Source organism: Vigna unguiculata, chromosome 3, assembly GCF_037176805.1.
Source record: "Vigna unguiculata cultivar grain cowpea cultivar isolate G323 ecotype 2 chromosome 3, ASM3717680v1, whole genome shotgun sequence".
Classification (NCBI taxonomy): domain Eukaryota; kingdom Viridiplantae; phylum Streptophyta; class Magnoliopsida; order Fabales; family Fabaceae; genus Vigna; species Vigna unguiculata.
The window spans coordinates 3,356,248-3,371,698 of record NC_140794.1 but is presented as its reverse complement, the minus strand read 5'-3'; the positions used below and the strand labels follow the sequence as shown (position 1 = coordinate 3,371,698).

The following is a 15,451-nucleotide window of genomic DNA, read 5'->3' as shown; positions in this document are numbered from 1 at the left end:
CTTAATGTGTTGCAGGCAGGCTTATCATAGTCCATGTTTTGGACATCATCAAAAAGGGGGAGATTGTTGAAAGGGGGAGCCTTTCATCCATAAATGAAGAACAATTTTGATGATGTCTACTGATCTGGGATAAAACATAGCTTGGTCCAGTTAGGATATGCATTAGGCAAATAGTTTCTCTTTATCAAATGTATTTCAGGCCTGCTGTGTAATCCTGCACATGATTAGTTTTTGAACTAATGGATTAGCTGTGAAGTCTGGCACAAAGTGAGTAAAAATGTACTCACGATAATCGATTAGGTAATTTGCTAATCAAATTAGTGACAGCAAAAACCTTTGTATAAAAGTTGTTTTGGAATCTGTTTTGGCTTGGAGAATTTTAGAAAGATCACGCAGTCTTCATCTGAGATAGAGCCATCTGAGAGACACAAAAGCTTCAGAAGATTCTACAAATAACTCAAGTACAGATCCAAGAAGAGTTGATGGTTGATTCTACCATGATGGATCTTGCTTGATTCAAGGAGCATCAAGTCAAATCTGCACAACTTAGGTGTTTTCGTTTCTTGTTTTGTTTTCTGTATTTCTGATTACAGTAGCTTCAGGGTTTGAAGTGTGGACCTAGGTGCAATTGTGTGGATGCATTGCTCCTAGGAGGAGTTCTTGATTGTTGAATCAAGTTCTTGGGTTTTGGGGGTTAGAATTACATAGGTGTGCTTGTAATTCTTGGAACCTTTCTGTTTAGTGGAATCCTCCTAAGTGTGTTACTTAGGAGAAGACTGGATGTAGATTCTTTTTGAATCGAACCAGTATAAATTGTGTGTCTTGCTTCTTTCTTCTCTCTCATAATCTTTCTGGATTGATTTAAACAGTCCATTAACCCAGAACTGCGAAATTGATTAATTGAGCTTTAAAACCTAAAGATTTATTCAAGATTCATCTTAAACCATATAAAAGCTTGTTAATCAATTCAGATCCCTTTGTGGTTAAGATAATTAGACATATCTATTTTTAACAGGACTCAGCCTGACCAACTAGGCTTAATATGAACTTTAACTAGTTCGACTTAACATGGATCCAACCTGACTTATCCAACCCGACATGGACCTAATCCAACTTGGTCCAACCAAACACAACTCGTCCCAACTTATCCCACCCCATAACCCACCTAACATGACTCGACTTTGTTTTTGTCCAACTTTGTTGTACATTAGCCTTCCCCAACTCAAATTAACATGGATGGTATCTATTTAGACTTGGATTAGCCCAATATGAATTGAGGCCAACTCAATCTAACATGGACTATACCTAATTCACTTTGACATAATTTTAAATTATTTTTATCCTTGAACAAACAAATATTTAATAAAAATATGAATTTTAATAAATAAGAATAGTCAAATGTTTGTCTTGAAAGTATGTTACCAAATCAAAGACAGAAAAAAAATGAATTTTAGTTGTTTTTTATATATAAGTTAAAGTAAATAAAACAATATTAGGATGTGTACGAGGAATATATATATATATATATATATATATATATATATATATATATATATATATATATATATATATAATTCATAAATTTTTTCTTCATGTTCAACATAAAAAAATTTGATATTACTCATACTTTTATATGTACTCAATCAATATTGAATTTTTTTTGTTAGTCTCAAAATTTGGACTAATTTGATAAAAAATAAATTTATTTGTCATCTCTATTATAGAGTGATTCAATAAATCTAATAAATATTGCTATGATATCATAATAAATCTTATAAATAATTTTATAATATGAAACTTACATATGCTTATATACTATAATTTGGTAATATCTTTATCCGTTATATCTTCAAACACTTATATTTTATGGAGATGAATTTACACAATAGTTAGTCAACTTTGCTTTTATATATATATATATATATATATATATATATATATATATATATATATATATATATATATATATATATATATATATATATATATATATATATATCACCGTTTATAATTTTTATTTGAATAATAAATTTATCTCATTGAGCATAAAGATCATGCATGGATGTAATTTATAGACTATAATGTAATAATATCATATGTTATATCTTCAAACACTTATATTTTATGTAAATGAATTTACTGTAACAGTTATTCTATTTCATTTTGTTTTCTTTTTCTAGTCTAACACTATTTATAACTTTTGTTTGAATATTAAATTTTGTCTCATTGAGCATGAATATTAAGTATGGATGTAATTTACTTAAAGCAACAACATTTATTAAACTGATATTATTAACAATCATGTGGTACTAATTAACCAACATAACATTAATTATCAAATATTAATATGTAATTGTGTCGAATACCAATTTCTTTTTGGAATCATTATCATTCTCCCATGGAAACAACTTTATAAATGGTACATATATTTAGGCTCACTTTTATGATATTATATGATCAAATTGCGTTTTCTTTTGAACCGAACCCAATCTGCCTAATTATTATTTTCATTCTAACATGAAAGTAATCCAAATCAAATAAAGCATAACGATAAAATATTAATAATTGATTATATCAAATAACAACATTTCTTTAAGCCAACTATTGTTAAAAAAATGTCACAATCAAACTCTTGGGAAAAATTGATTGATATTTAACATGGACTAAATATATGATGAAAATCAATATATATATATATATATATATATATATATATATATATATATATATATATATATATATATATTAGTAGGTACACAAAAATGATATAATGAGTGTAAATCTTATTTTTAAATTTGAGTTAAATTTGAATATTCATTTTCTAAGATGATTTCAAAATATATATTGTGACACCTATTATGTTATTTGCTATTTTTTTTCTGCACTCGAGATGTTCAATTATGAAAGTACTAACAAAATTTATTTGTTGAGATGAATATTTTTTAAGGTTGAATTAACTTAAAAAAATTTTCATCATAGATGAGATAAATTATTTATAGTTTGTATATTATAAATGTGTCTTGAAAATTTATATGGTGAGATTTTCATTATTAGGTCAAATTAGTTTAGTTTATTAACATTATTTCACTTTTTTCATTAAAAGTCTAATATATATATATATATATATATATATATATATATATATTTATTGTGCATTAAATATTATTTAAGTATTAAGAATTGTAAGTTAAAACGTTCCTTTTTTTTGTTACGTTTTAAGAAAATGAAAGTTCTTTAACTTAAAAAAATATGATTTTAATCTCAAAATTTTTGTTTAGAAATTTAAAACGAATTTAAAGAAATCATTTTTTTCTTAGGAAAACATGACCTAGTTGGAAAGCTAAGACTAATAACATAATTGGATTAGCGTTTACAAACATTATTTTTATCTGATTCACAATAAAAAAAATAAAAAAAACTCAAACACAAAAGTAAGTATATATGTTGTTTCAAGTTGAATCCAATTTAGCACAGACGGCACAATCAAACCCTCTGTCATCATATGTTATGCTAAAGGAATATAAATGTTTACTAACTTTTACAACTTGGTTTAGAATTATTATAATCTCTCGGATTTAATGTATAGTAACTAAAAATATACTTTTTAAATTTGAGATACCGAAATTGGATTAACTTTTACTTTCCTGTTCAATTATCTGTAAATGTATTAAGAATTTGGATGGTTACGTGTCATAAGGTGAATTACAATTTTTGATAGAAGTTATGAGAGAAAATTTGTAATTTTTACTCAAAAAATAAATGTAAAAAAAAACAAAAAAGTACATATTAAATAATAATATTTTTTATTAAATATCCGTCTAGAACTAATTAAATCTACTGTAAGTTTTCATGTCTCCTTTTATTTATGAATATGCTTTAAAAAGATTCTTGTCCTGCATTTCAGTTTATTTGGTTTTTCATTATAAAAAAGTTTTCAAAATCAAACATCAGATAGATTACACAATATTAAACATTTTTTAGTAAATTTTTTATAATTTCCATTATATTCATAAGTTTTAGTCTGTATTCATAAATAAAGTATACAATCTTATATTTAAAAATTATAATACAAATTTACTATCTTTTATAAATGTAAATATATTATAAGTAGTATATAATCAAATTATAAACAAATTTTAAGATATACATCCATATGTTTGTTACTTGCTAATTATTTGTAATTATAACATGTATTTGATTTTATTTTAGTTTCAAATCCAAAATGCAAAGCAGCAAGGAAAAAATAGACTGTAAATTTTAATTTTATTCTCTTATTTCCAATTTTCTAATTACTATGCAGTTTTTTCAGTTAATTATGTTTTAAATACCTTTAATATTTACTTCATAAAAATGGTTTACTGTCAAGTGTCATGTAAATTGATTTTAGATTTTAGAAAATTTTGTTTATATTTTCACTTAAAAGTACTTTAAAAAAAAAATACCCAAACAAGTTACATAAAAAAATAATTGAAAATAAATTGCCTATTTCCCCTTTTGAAATACAGCTCATTAATTTAATATTTTGCACCTGGTAACTGTGGGCCAATATATATTTTCAGTACTATTAGGTATTTTCATGTATTAACTTGCGAATTGGTTATTTTCTTAGCCTGGTCCCGTACTAGATTACTTGTTTTCCTTGTTTTTTCTTTTTATAATTATATTAATATACCAATAATTATATCGAACCTGTACGAGGAATCATTTCACGGAGTTATTAATTAACTTTTATGGGATACTAATACTTTTTAAATTAAAGTTATTATCAAAGTGTTTTTGATTAAAATCGAAATTAATATTAAATTGAAAAGAAATCAATATAAGTTATGGTTCTATCTTTAAGATTACCAATTTTAATTTGAATAAAATAAAAGTATTGTATAACAAGAGTAAACTTATAGAAAAAACAAATATTTCAATCAAACTAACAGATAGTAAAATAATTTACCTTCATGTTGATCGAAACTTTATTTTCAATAAAAATAAATATAAAATTTAAACAGACTTTTGGATTATGAAAGGAACGCGTAAAACTAAGCTGATATATACGAAAAAATGATTTGCTGAAAATGTAAATATTATTATAATTAAAAAAAAAAAAAAACCCTTAAATTGAGAACACAAAAGAAACATGAATTCTCTTGGGCACCTACATTTTCTTATGCTTGCGTAAAATATACGGTCATGACATATAAATACAACATCACGCATACATAAAACATGTAGATAAGTTACAGATCTGTAGATAAGTTAAAGGTGATTTAAAATTTATAAATTTGTTTTAAATAAAAAAAGGACATTACTATAAATTTATTAAATTAACTACAAGCATTTCTCACATCATATCATCAAACATTCAACTATAAGGTTTTCATATCTCATTCAAACATCCAAACATCACAATCCCTAAAGGATTGGTATATGAACTATCACCCTAAGATCACGCATTGACCGATGCTTAATCACTCATGTTTTCTAAGAGCTATAATTATAATATAATCAGGTTTTTTCCGATTCATAGAGTATGACAAGATAAATTTATACTTAATGAATTTGACTATTGTTGATACTCTAATATGAATTTCTATTGACTCTCACAACTAGTTATTTTCATTTACATGAATTCAATTGCTAGTACATTCACGATGATCTTATTTGAGTCCCTATTGTCAATACAACTCACATAACAACATTCATGATAGTATTCCTGCCCTGTAAACAACTACCTCTTCTTCTTGGACAAATAGGTCAAACTTTGGTTAAAGAACTTCCTTTCCTTTCTTTACCAATACTCGAAGCCTTTAAAATTGTTGAGACAAATGCTTATGAGTTAAAACAAAGGTTATCCTTAAACAAAAATTTGATCAAAAGAAACATGTAATTGCTTTTACTTCTAAACATTGGAATATTACATAGCAAAATTATTCAACTGATAAGAAATAAAATTTATCAATTTTTTCTTTATGTTTCAAAATTTCAATATAATTTACTCAACCAAAATTTTTTGTTTCATGTTGATTGTAAATCTATAAAAGTCATTTTGTAAAAAGATGTTAAAATTCTATCATCAAAACAATTTTTTGCCAAATGGCAAACAATTTTAAGTGTTTATGATTTTGAAATTGAATATCTCAAAGACATCTTAAATTCTCTTTCTGATTATCTCATGAATATTTGCTGGAAAAATCCATAAGAATGTCAAAAAAGACCACGTTAACTTTAGCTAGAAATCTATATATTAAATTAGTCCTACCTGGTTACTAATCTCAAAACAATTGGGGTCATCAACCCAAATAAACCAATTTGGGTCATCATTCAAAAAAAAAAAAAAAAAAAAGAGAAACTATTGAGTCATGAACCTAATTGTGACTTTTGCATTCGTTTTTAGAATTTGTGAAAGACGACCTTGACAAAAAAAAGACCTCACTAATAAAAAAATATAAAAACTCAATTAAGTTAAAACAAAAATATAAAAACCAAATTACTAATTAAATATTTTATTCTTTCAAATCCCATGAACATTAATTTAACCAAAAAAACATCACATTAATTTTAATTAACAGAAATTCAGCTCAATTAAATTAAAAACAAATATAGAAATCAAAATAAATAAAAGTTCAAAATATAAAAATCAAATTATTAATTTTTTAATAATAATACTAGATATTATTTCTAATGACTTATAATTGATCGGTGTCATAGGAAAATTTAAAATATGTTGAAATTGTTAAAGTTTAAATCTAACAAAGAAAAAACAAACACTATTTAAAAGACAATGTTGGTCCAAATTATAATTAAAACGTATTTGAATGTGATGATCTGACATATGGTTATTGCTAGAAATTAAGGTGAGTCAGATTTATGCCCTTTTTGAGTTATCATCACACATTTCTTCATGATGGAAAGCAAACCTCTTGCAACCACGTCATTTTGAATCTTCCTTGCGTTATTTGATTTTGTTCCATTTTTTTCTCTCTCTTTTTCTCACATCTTTTTAGTGTCTTTTAAGATTTCAGCTTTCTTTTCAAGATTTTTTTCCTCAATGAATTATGCTTTTTTGACAAAAAGAAGAAGAAGAAGCAATACAAGTATATCCAAGCTTAATATGTACTAACAAAAAATAGAAGGAACATCCATGAAAACTATGTCCTAGTATGCAAAATTTGTAACATTCTTACTCTAAATCATATATAAATTATGTAAAATTGCATTGAGTTAAGAATTACATTTTATTTCCGAGGAAATTACATTTTAGTCTCTTTTTTTTTCTCTAGAAGAGGACGAGTATATGATATATTCACATGAGAATATGTTATTGTCCACGATAACTACTTCAATTACATTTGTATTTTTTTTTGTAAATTAAATCTACTTTAATTTTTAATTATTAAATGGTGATTAAACATATTTATAGAAATATTATAATATAGTATATACTGTAAATCAAACTATTCCAACGAATTCCCAAGTGAGGCAAGTAACTAACTGAAGTTTTGGGCCGGCCCAAACTGTTGGGGGAGCACGAGACCTGCACCGTCTTCTCCATCGCTGTTTTTATTAGCGGTAACGAAGCAATGGTTGTTAAATCAGCAGATTCGGTCCTCTTTCATTCTTGTTCTCGATTATTGCAGTATTTCACAGGGAAAGAAATCCTTTTAACAATCAACAACTAAACCATAATTTCATACCCTAACACAATCCATCGGAATCATGGGATACGGTACTTCACCATTCATACAAATTCTATAATCCATCTGAGATCAAATGTATGTAATAATATTAATCTCTTATAATTTGAAATTCACAGGTGAAAAAGGAGGAAGACCTCCGTTCAAAAAGTTCAAGGCCTCTTCTAAATTCGTTAGTTCATCTTCGATTTGTTTTTTTCTGTATGTGTTAAATTTCGCGTTCCTAACGCTTCTTGCAGCAGGATGATCCTCGAAAAGGATTTGTTGAAGATGAAGAGATATATGGCGGCGATGATGCATACGACGATGACGGTAATGTTAATTTATGTTTAAAAGAGTTACTTATCCGTAGGGTTAGTTCTTGAGCGTTTTTTTTTTTTTTTTGGATTGTTATGTGTTTGATAATAAATCGAGGCTTGCCTCTGAAACAGAAGGGAAAACCAAGGATTTTAGCAAATTGGAGCTGAAACAGGATCACACCAATCGCCCTCTGTGGGCTTGCGGCAATGGCCGCATATTCCTCGAGACTTTCTCGCCTTTGTACAAACAAGCTTATGATTTTCTCATCGCAATCGCTGAGCCTGTTTGCAGGTAAAAGTTTTTAGTACGAGAAGGAGAAATTCAAGTTTAATGTCATATTCAGTTGACGGAACAGCATTACTTACGTGTTTGATATGTGGGTTTTTTTGATCGATAATAGGCCGGAGTCTATGCACGAGTACAACCTTACTCCACACTCGCTGTATGCGGCTGTTTCTGTTGGTCTGGAAACTGAAACAGTTATAAGTGTTTTGAACAAGTTATCCAAGACCAAGCTTCCCAAAGAGATGATTAAATTTATACATGATTCTACTGCAAATTATGGCAAGGTGAAACTCGTGCTCAAGAAGAATCGCTACTTTATTGAATCTCCATTTCCAGAGGTATAAGCATGATGCTTTCATTTTTTTCTGCCATATTCTTGAGTTTCTCTTCTAAGTGGTAAGATTTAATGTGTCCATCGTACCATATTTGGCAGGTATTGAAGACATTGCTCAGGGATGACACTATATCTCGAGCAAGGATTATTTCAGAGGTTTGTGGTACATTCTTTTTTTCTTTGTATGTGGAGCTAGAGCTTGTTTGGGGTGGCTTTGCTTGGCCTTGTTGTGTAATATCCAGATAAATATAGTTGGATTGTTCCTTACATTAGCCTTGGTGATGGGTACATAAATATGTGTGTTCATGGTGCATTATCCTTATATGTTCTCATATTCTTGGCTGATTTGTTACCCTGCCTGTTACTACATTCATTATTTCCATGTATTAGTGGGGCACAATTAGATTGACCTTCTTTTTACTGTCTGGTTTTAATTTTGATAATGCTAGTGCATACTTCAGAAATTCTACTAAAATGCTGCACTGTCATATTGAATTGGTTGCTCATACGTCTTTTCATCTTTTTGTAGATTTTTCTGAAAATTATAATTTTGTTTGCGAATTGCTTTTTCTAACATTGCCGATATTATTGTCTTCTTGCTTTGTGCATTCCAATTGCTAACCTTTCACAAATTTCTGTTTATTTTTTTTACTAGAATGTAAATGGAGATGGATTTACAATAAGCAAAGCAGCAGGTGAAATTGAAGGCACTCATGATGAATTGCTAAACGAAGCAGAAGTGGCAGCGGCTGCAGAAGAGAAAGAAACACATTCATTTGAAATTGATCCTTCTCAGGTAATATAGCTGTGAGCTTTCAGACAAGATTGCAGGATTTTTCTTAACACTCTTGCTCTGTATCTGTTTGTTTTTTCTTTTATGTTAGAAGTACAAAACCCTTTAATAGTACCCTTTTTGTTTGACTGATGTCAGATATATTTTTATTTCAGACACTGCAAGGACACATTGCCTAGCTGCATTTTATAGTTTTTACTTTTATTTTTAAACTTCTGTATCAATACGAATTGGAATACCATAACATTTAGATAAACTTAAGCATTTTTATATGTTAAACGAATCAATCTCTTGTGATTATGAATTTTATTTTATGTTTTGTTTAGATTAATTTTGCATGTATTATAGCTGTGCTATGTTCTATGATTTTTGAAATTTTCCATGTTTCTTTGTTCATCTTGTATCATATGTGTGTCTTGTGTTTCAAAATTTAAAAAAAATGTCTTTTTTATATATCCATGGTATTTAGATTTTACATTATATTCCCGAGGCAGACCTCAAAATTGTATCAATGATTCGATATTTTTGGAGGATTGATGCCGGCTGAGGTCATTCACATATCAGAAAAAGAAAATGGATATTTAAGAAAATATAAAATGAATAAATACATATATTACAATTAGAACTAGATGTATGTACTTTTTAATGCTACATTCTTACTTTACGATTTAGCTCTGGCACTGTTTGAAGTGCTTTTAGTTGCCAGTGATAAGTGTTAATTCTTATTGCAGTTAGTAGTGCATGGTTTGTATTGTAGAAGTGTCCAATACTTTAACAGCAGTGCCAAAACATTCCATTAGTTTCACTACAAGAAGCCTCTAAGAAAATTAAAATTTTGTAGAAAGATATGACGGCTACTTCCAGGAATAGACTAGATTGCTATCATAAGTCACAAGAATAGAGTAACTAGATTTGCTTTGCATCAAACTGTTCTATTAAAATTTTCTCTGATTTATATACAGGTTGAAAATGTAAAGCAACGTTGCTTGCCAAATGCATTAAATTATCCCATGTTGGAGGAGTATGACTTCAGAAATGATACGGTGAGTAATGCTTTATGTACATGTGGTAGCAGTGTGGCTAAAAAACTTTTCGAATTATAATCAATATATTTACTGACGTGTTAAAATCTTTTAAAATTTTCATCATGGGGTTTAAACTTTGTTTGTGACTCATGGGGTATAATATAACTCTTTCATTGTTGCAGGTGAACCCAGACCTTGACATGGAACTAAAGCCTCAAGCACAACCACGGCCTTATCAAGAGAAGAGTCTCAGTAAAATGTTTGGAAACGGTAAGAAGGTTGACAACATTTGCAAGGACACATGTCACGAGCTGTTCACTTTTCCCATGCTAAATTTAAGAGTGCCCATTAACTATTATTTTAAATTTGATCAAATTTACTTGGATTATTTGTATTGAGATCTAAAACATACCATTCTAGTTTTTCATATGTTCTAGACTATAATTTTCAACTTCATTTTAAAACCAGTATGTTGTTAAGGAAAATTGAAGTTTTATGCGAAGAAAATTTGCAGACTTCAGTTCATGTTTTAGAAGAGTGCAACATTTGGTCAATGATTTTTTTTTTTTTCACTTGGAAGCCATTAGGAATGGGATAGCTACTGTTTTTTTTCTTTCTTTTAATAACTAGGGTATTTGATGTGCTGGTAGCATAAATTAAATTTAAAAAATCATGTTAAAGATAAGGATTAGACTGACTTATCTCTTGCATAGTTAAGTGTCAACCTTCTTCATGATTTCAGTAACATTAATGTATGCTGTGGGTAATTGCACATTTAAATATAAATTATTTCTGAGTTCAATTTATTGTCTACCATTCCAGGCAGAGCAAGGTCTGGTATAATAGTTCTACCTTGTGGTGCTGGAAAGTCCCTAGTTGGTGTTTCTGCAGCTTGCCGTATAAAAAAGAGCTGCCTTTGTTTGGCAACAAATGCTGTTTCCGTAGATCAGTGGGCTTTTCAATTTAAACTTTGGTCAACTATCCGAGAAGAAAACATATGTCGATTCACATCTGATAGCAAAGAGAGATTCCGTGGTAATGCTGGAGTTGTCGTGACAACATATAATATGGTTGCTTTTGGTGGTAAACGGTCTGAAGAATCTGAAAAGATCATTGAAGAAATACGAAACAGAGAATGGGGATTGCTCCTCATGGATGAGGTAGTCACGCAACTTGAAGGTTATATACTCCTTACCTGATGGGGATTGTTCCTTATGCATTATGTCTTGGCATGAGTAACAGGTGCACGTGGTTCCAGCCCACATGTTTCGAAAAGTTATTAGTATCACTAAATCTCACTGTAAACTTGGGCTCACAGGTATACTGTTTTGCATTGGTTTGTGGTTGCTTTGATCATGAACATAACTTTCCCTACTAAAAGAGAGGTCATGACTGTTTAAATTGCAGCTACACTTGTCAGAGAGGACGAAAGGATTACAGATCTAAACTTCCTGATTGGTCCCAAGCTGTACGAGGCAAATTGGTTAGATCTAGTAAAAGGTGGATTCATTGCAAATGTACAGTGTGCTGAAGTATGGTGTCCAATGACAAAAGAGTTTTTTGCCGAGTATTTGAAGAAAGAAAACTCCAAGAAGAGGCAGGCAAGTCCACTTGAAACACTGTAGATCTTTGAATTATTAAATTTATGGGTGATTATGTAATACAGGTTATGCAGAAAATTGGATTATTTCTTCACTAGAGTGCATGTTCTATGAAAGTGGTTTTGAATTTTTATTATTTATGAGCTGAAAAATATTTTCATGATAATTTTTACTCAATTTATTTGTAGTTTACTTGCTTGAATTCACTCATCTTGATTGATGATCTTTACATCTACAGGCACTTTATGTGATGAATCCTAATAAGTTCCGAGCGTGCGAGTTTCTCATAAATTACCATGAAAGGGCACGTGGTGATAAAATTATAGTCTTTGCTGATAATCTGTTTGCTCTCACTGAGTATGCCATGAAACTTCGCAAACCAATGATCTATGGTGCTACAAGGTGCTAAGGGCATACATTTATTTATTTTTATTGGAAGCTGTAATTTGGGTTAGGCTGTTTTTGAACCTTATATTTTATGTCTTGTGTATAGCCATGTAGAGAGGACAAAAATTTTACAAGCGTTCAAAACTAGCAAAGATGTAAATACCATATTTCTTTCGAAGGTACGTGTTCCTTACTTTTTATTTTGTGGCTTATTTGTTTTACTATTATTCAATATGACAAATAATATACTGGTTTGGCATCTTGAGCCATGAATATAAACATTTGAATGGGTATATGATTTTTGTTGGGTTACTTAGCATTTTGCAATACGCAGAGCTAGTATGTTATATTGCTGTCTGCTATGCTGCTTCCCCTAGTTCCTGTTGATATTATTAAGATTGTATGGTATTCCCTGTTAACGTCTTAAAGAATGGGATAGTTGGTAACCTAATCCTCGCATGCTTTCTTATATTCTCAGGTGGGTGATAACTCAATCGATATTCCTGAAGCAAATGTGATAATTCAGATCTCTTCACATGCTGGTTCAAGGAGACAAGAAGCCCAGCGTCTGGGTCGTATTCTTAGGGCAAAGGTCAGTTTCCAAATGTTTCAACATTTATTATTGTTTCTGAGTTGCGTCTTTAAGTATGATATCTCATTGATGTCTGTTTACCAGCCCTGTGGATTGAATTTTAAAGTTCAAATGATGATTGACTGTTTGTGGAAATTCAAATTCTCTGCTGCATGATTTTTTAGTGTCTGTCAGTAGTGCTTATGCTTATGGGGTTGTCTGACATTCAAAATAATGAATTGAATGCCAGGGAAAGCTTCAAGATAGGATGGCTGGGGGTAAGGAGGAGTATAATGCTTTTTTTTATTCCCTTGTCTCAACTGATACCCAGGTATTCATATATGCCTAGTCATTATTCATTCATCGAGTCCTGCATTCATTGAAAAGTAAGACTTGAACTATTATACTGGATATTTATGGTGTAATGTGCTTTGGTGTGCTTGTGTGCAGGAGATGTATTACTCAACTAAGAGGCAACAATTTTTAATTGATCAGGGTTACAGTTTTAAGGTATTTTAGGTTAACTCCATGCTGCATTTCTAGTTATTTTTCCTTGAGACACCGTTTGTTCTCTGTATTTAAATTTTATGTGTTCGATGGGATGGGTGGTTTTCTGTCTTGGAATAAGTTAGAACGAGCTGAATCTCCTTATGATAATGTTTCTGTTTTTCCTATTAATACAATTTCAGCCAGTTGCTCCTTTGCTGTGATGTTCTTTGGCTACAAAAATCTCGTGTCCTTAAAATATACTGTAAAGCAGTTGTCAAGTATTTAAAGCACTTGTGGATGATTCTAAGCTTTTGTGTGGTGTATGTTGTCCTTCCTATATTACAATTACCTTGTTTTTTTGTGCACATAAAGTGCTCTAGAAACACATTATGTAGAAACTGACTCATATATTTAGACTCGATCTCAGTCTAATAAATAATACATTGTCATCCCCCCTATTGCAACAGCAGTCCCGATGCCAATCTTGATAATTTGTAATTTATGTCAGCCTCCATAACTTCATTGTCAAGTTTTCAATCTATATATGCTTATTCGACGATACTTGACAGGTAATTACAAGCTTGCCTCCTGCTGATGAAGGTCCTAGTTTGAGCTATTATCATATTGAGGATCAATTGGCGCTTCTTGGAAAGGTTTTTATCTTGATTCCCTTTTTACTTAGAATCAAGAGGTTGATTGGAAAATAACTAATCTGCATCTATTATCAGGTTTTGAGTGCTGGTGATGATGCAGTTGGATTAGAACAACTGGAAGAAGATTCAGATGAAATAGCTCTTCACAATGCTCGCCGCACGCATGGATCCATGAGTGCAATGTCCGGTGCAAAAGGGATGGTTTATATGGAATACAGGTAGGTTTCTCATTGTTTGCCTGAGTGTGTAAATTATCTCGAGCTCAAGAATGTCTTTTAGATCTTAAACCTTGATATGTTAACTTTCTTCCCCGTGCAGTACTGGGCGTAACAAAGGCCAAGGACAGATCAAGAGCAAGCCAAAAGATCCAGCGAAGAGACACTTCTTATTTAAAAGAAGATATGGCGCAACCTAAATGGTACACCTGCTCTATATAAACGACGAAGAATGTGTCGTCTTTTTAAGTACTATATCAATATAATCAAATACACAGGATTTTCAGCCTTCCTATATGCAATATTGATTGCCTTTTTCGTCAAAAATATATGCACAGAAATCATTTGATGCTCTGAAGAAGTCATAATGCATATATTCCACTGTTCACCATAAGCTCTTATCTATGTATGTTAAGAAGAGAGAAATTGAGATCACGTTTGTTTAGACCATAATAGAAGTATTTCATTAAGAAAAATGTAATTATAAATATTCATATATTAACTTATAATGTAAAAATAAAATCAATATAATTAATCATAACATCATCAGTTACTATATTTTTTAGATTCTCACATATCTATAATATTCTGTTACTCTTCTTCTAGTCATAGCATGCAGATTATATGCATTAAGCTTGTTCTACATATAGGTCCCTTAGCATTTGTATATTTACTTGTTTGTCATGAGAATTAGCAAGCTCAATTTTTTCTGTGATTTTTTGTTTGATAAAATGAAAAATAACTGTAGTATGTTTCGTCCTTTTGCGAAATATTAAATTTGAAGCGATATGTATATCAACCTAATTATCATTACTTTCCTAAATTTTTATTACTGAAACAATTGTTTGAGTCACATAAGCACCAAAGTGACTGCAGATATAGCTCAATTGATGAATCAATTTGCATTGTCCTTTTTTAGTAATACTCGATTAATCAATCTACATTGTCCTTTTTTTTTTACATGCTACCCATTATGGAAACCAAAATCAGTTGGATAAATCCCTTTTTTCATCCCTAATTGAGATGGTCAATGAAGGAAAGGCAAATTTTAATACATGTATTATGTTTTATTAGATTTCCATTTCAATCTTACTTTTGCGAGGTCACAAA

The 15,451-nt window shown here is 29.9% G+C and overlaps 1 protein-coding gene across 2 annotated transcripts; it reads left to right on the top strand.

The window, feature by feature from the left end:
* The first annotated feature begins 7,507 nt into the window (after positions 1 to 7,507).
* On the top strand, positions 7,508 to 14,735 carry XPB1 (DNA repair helicase XPB1-like protein). 2 transcript variants are annotated; one of them, XM_028064469.2, is made up of 20 exons: positions 7,508 to 7,720; positions 7,808 to 7,860; positions 7,928 to 8,000; positions 8,120 to 8,279; positions 8,389 to 8,611; positions 8,707 to 8,763; positions 9,263 to 9,403; positions 10,363 to 10,443; positions 10,608 to 10,695; positions 11,248 to 11,585; positions 11,668 to 11,743; positions 11,833 to 12,026; positions 12,265 to 12,428; positions 12,520 to 12,592; positions 12,892 to 13,005; positions 13,235 to 13,315; positions 13,435 to 13,494; positions 14,043 to 14,126; positions 14,202 to 14,344; positions 14,445 to 14,735. In XM_028064469.2, exons 1-20 carry the CDS (start codon positions 7,711 to 7,713, stop codon positions 14,539 to 14,541), a joined length of 2,310 nt encoding a protein of 769 aa, XP_027920270.1. In that variant the 5' UTR covers positions 7,508 to 7,710; the 3' UTR covers positions 14,542 to 14,735. The 2 variants fall into 2 exon arrangements, with proteins under 2 accessions (XP_027920270.1, XP_027920271.1); XM_028064470.2 differs by having other exon boundaries at positions 7,509 to 7,720; positions 7,931 to 8,000.
* Positions 14,736 to 15,451: the final 716 nt, after the last annotated feature.

Bases quoted from the DNA above. Each gene is read 5' to 3' on its own strand.
- XPB1 (XM_028064469.2), top strand. The intron at 7,861-7,927 runs GTTAGTTCATCT...CGCTTCTTGCAG, and splicing joins TCAAGGCCTCTTCTAAATTC to CAGGATGATCCTCGAAAAGG. The intron at 12,429-12,519 runs GTGCTAAGGGCA...TCTTGTGTATAG, and splicing joins ATGATCTATGGTGCTACAAG to CCATGTAGAGAGGACAAAAA.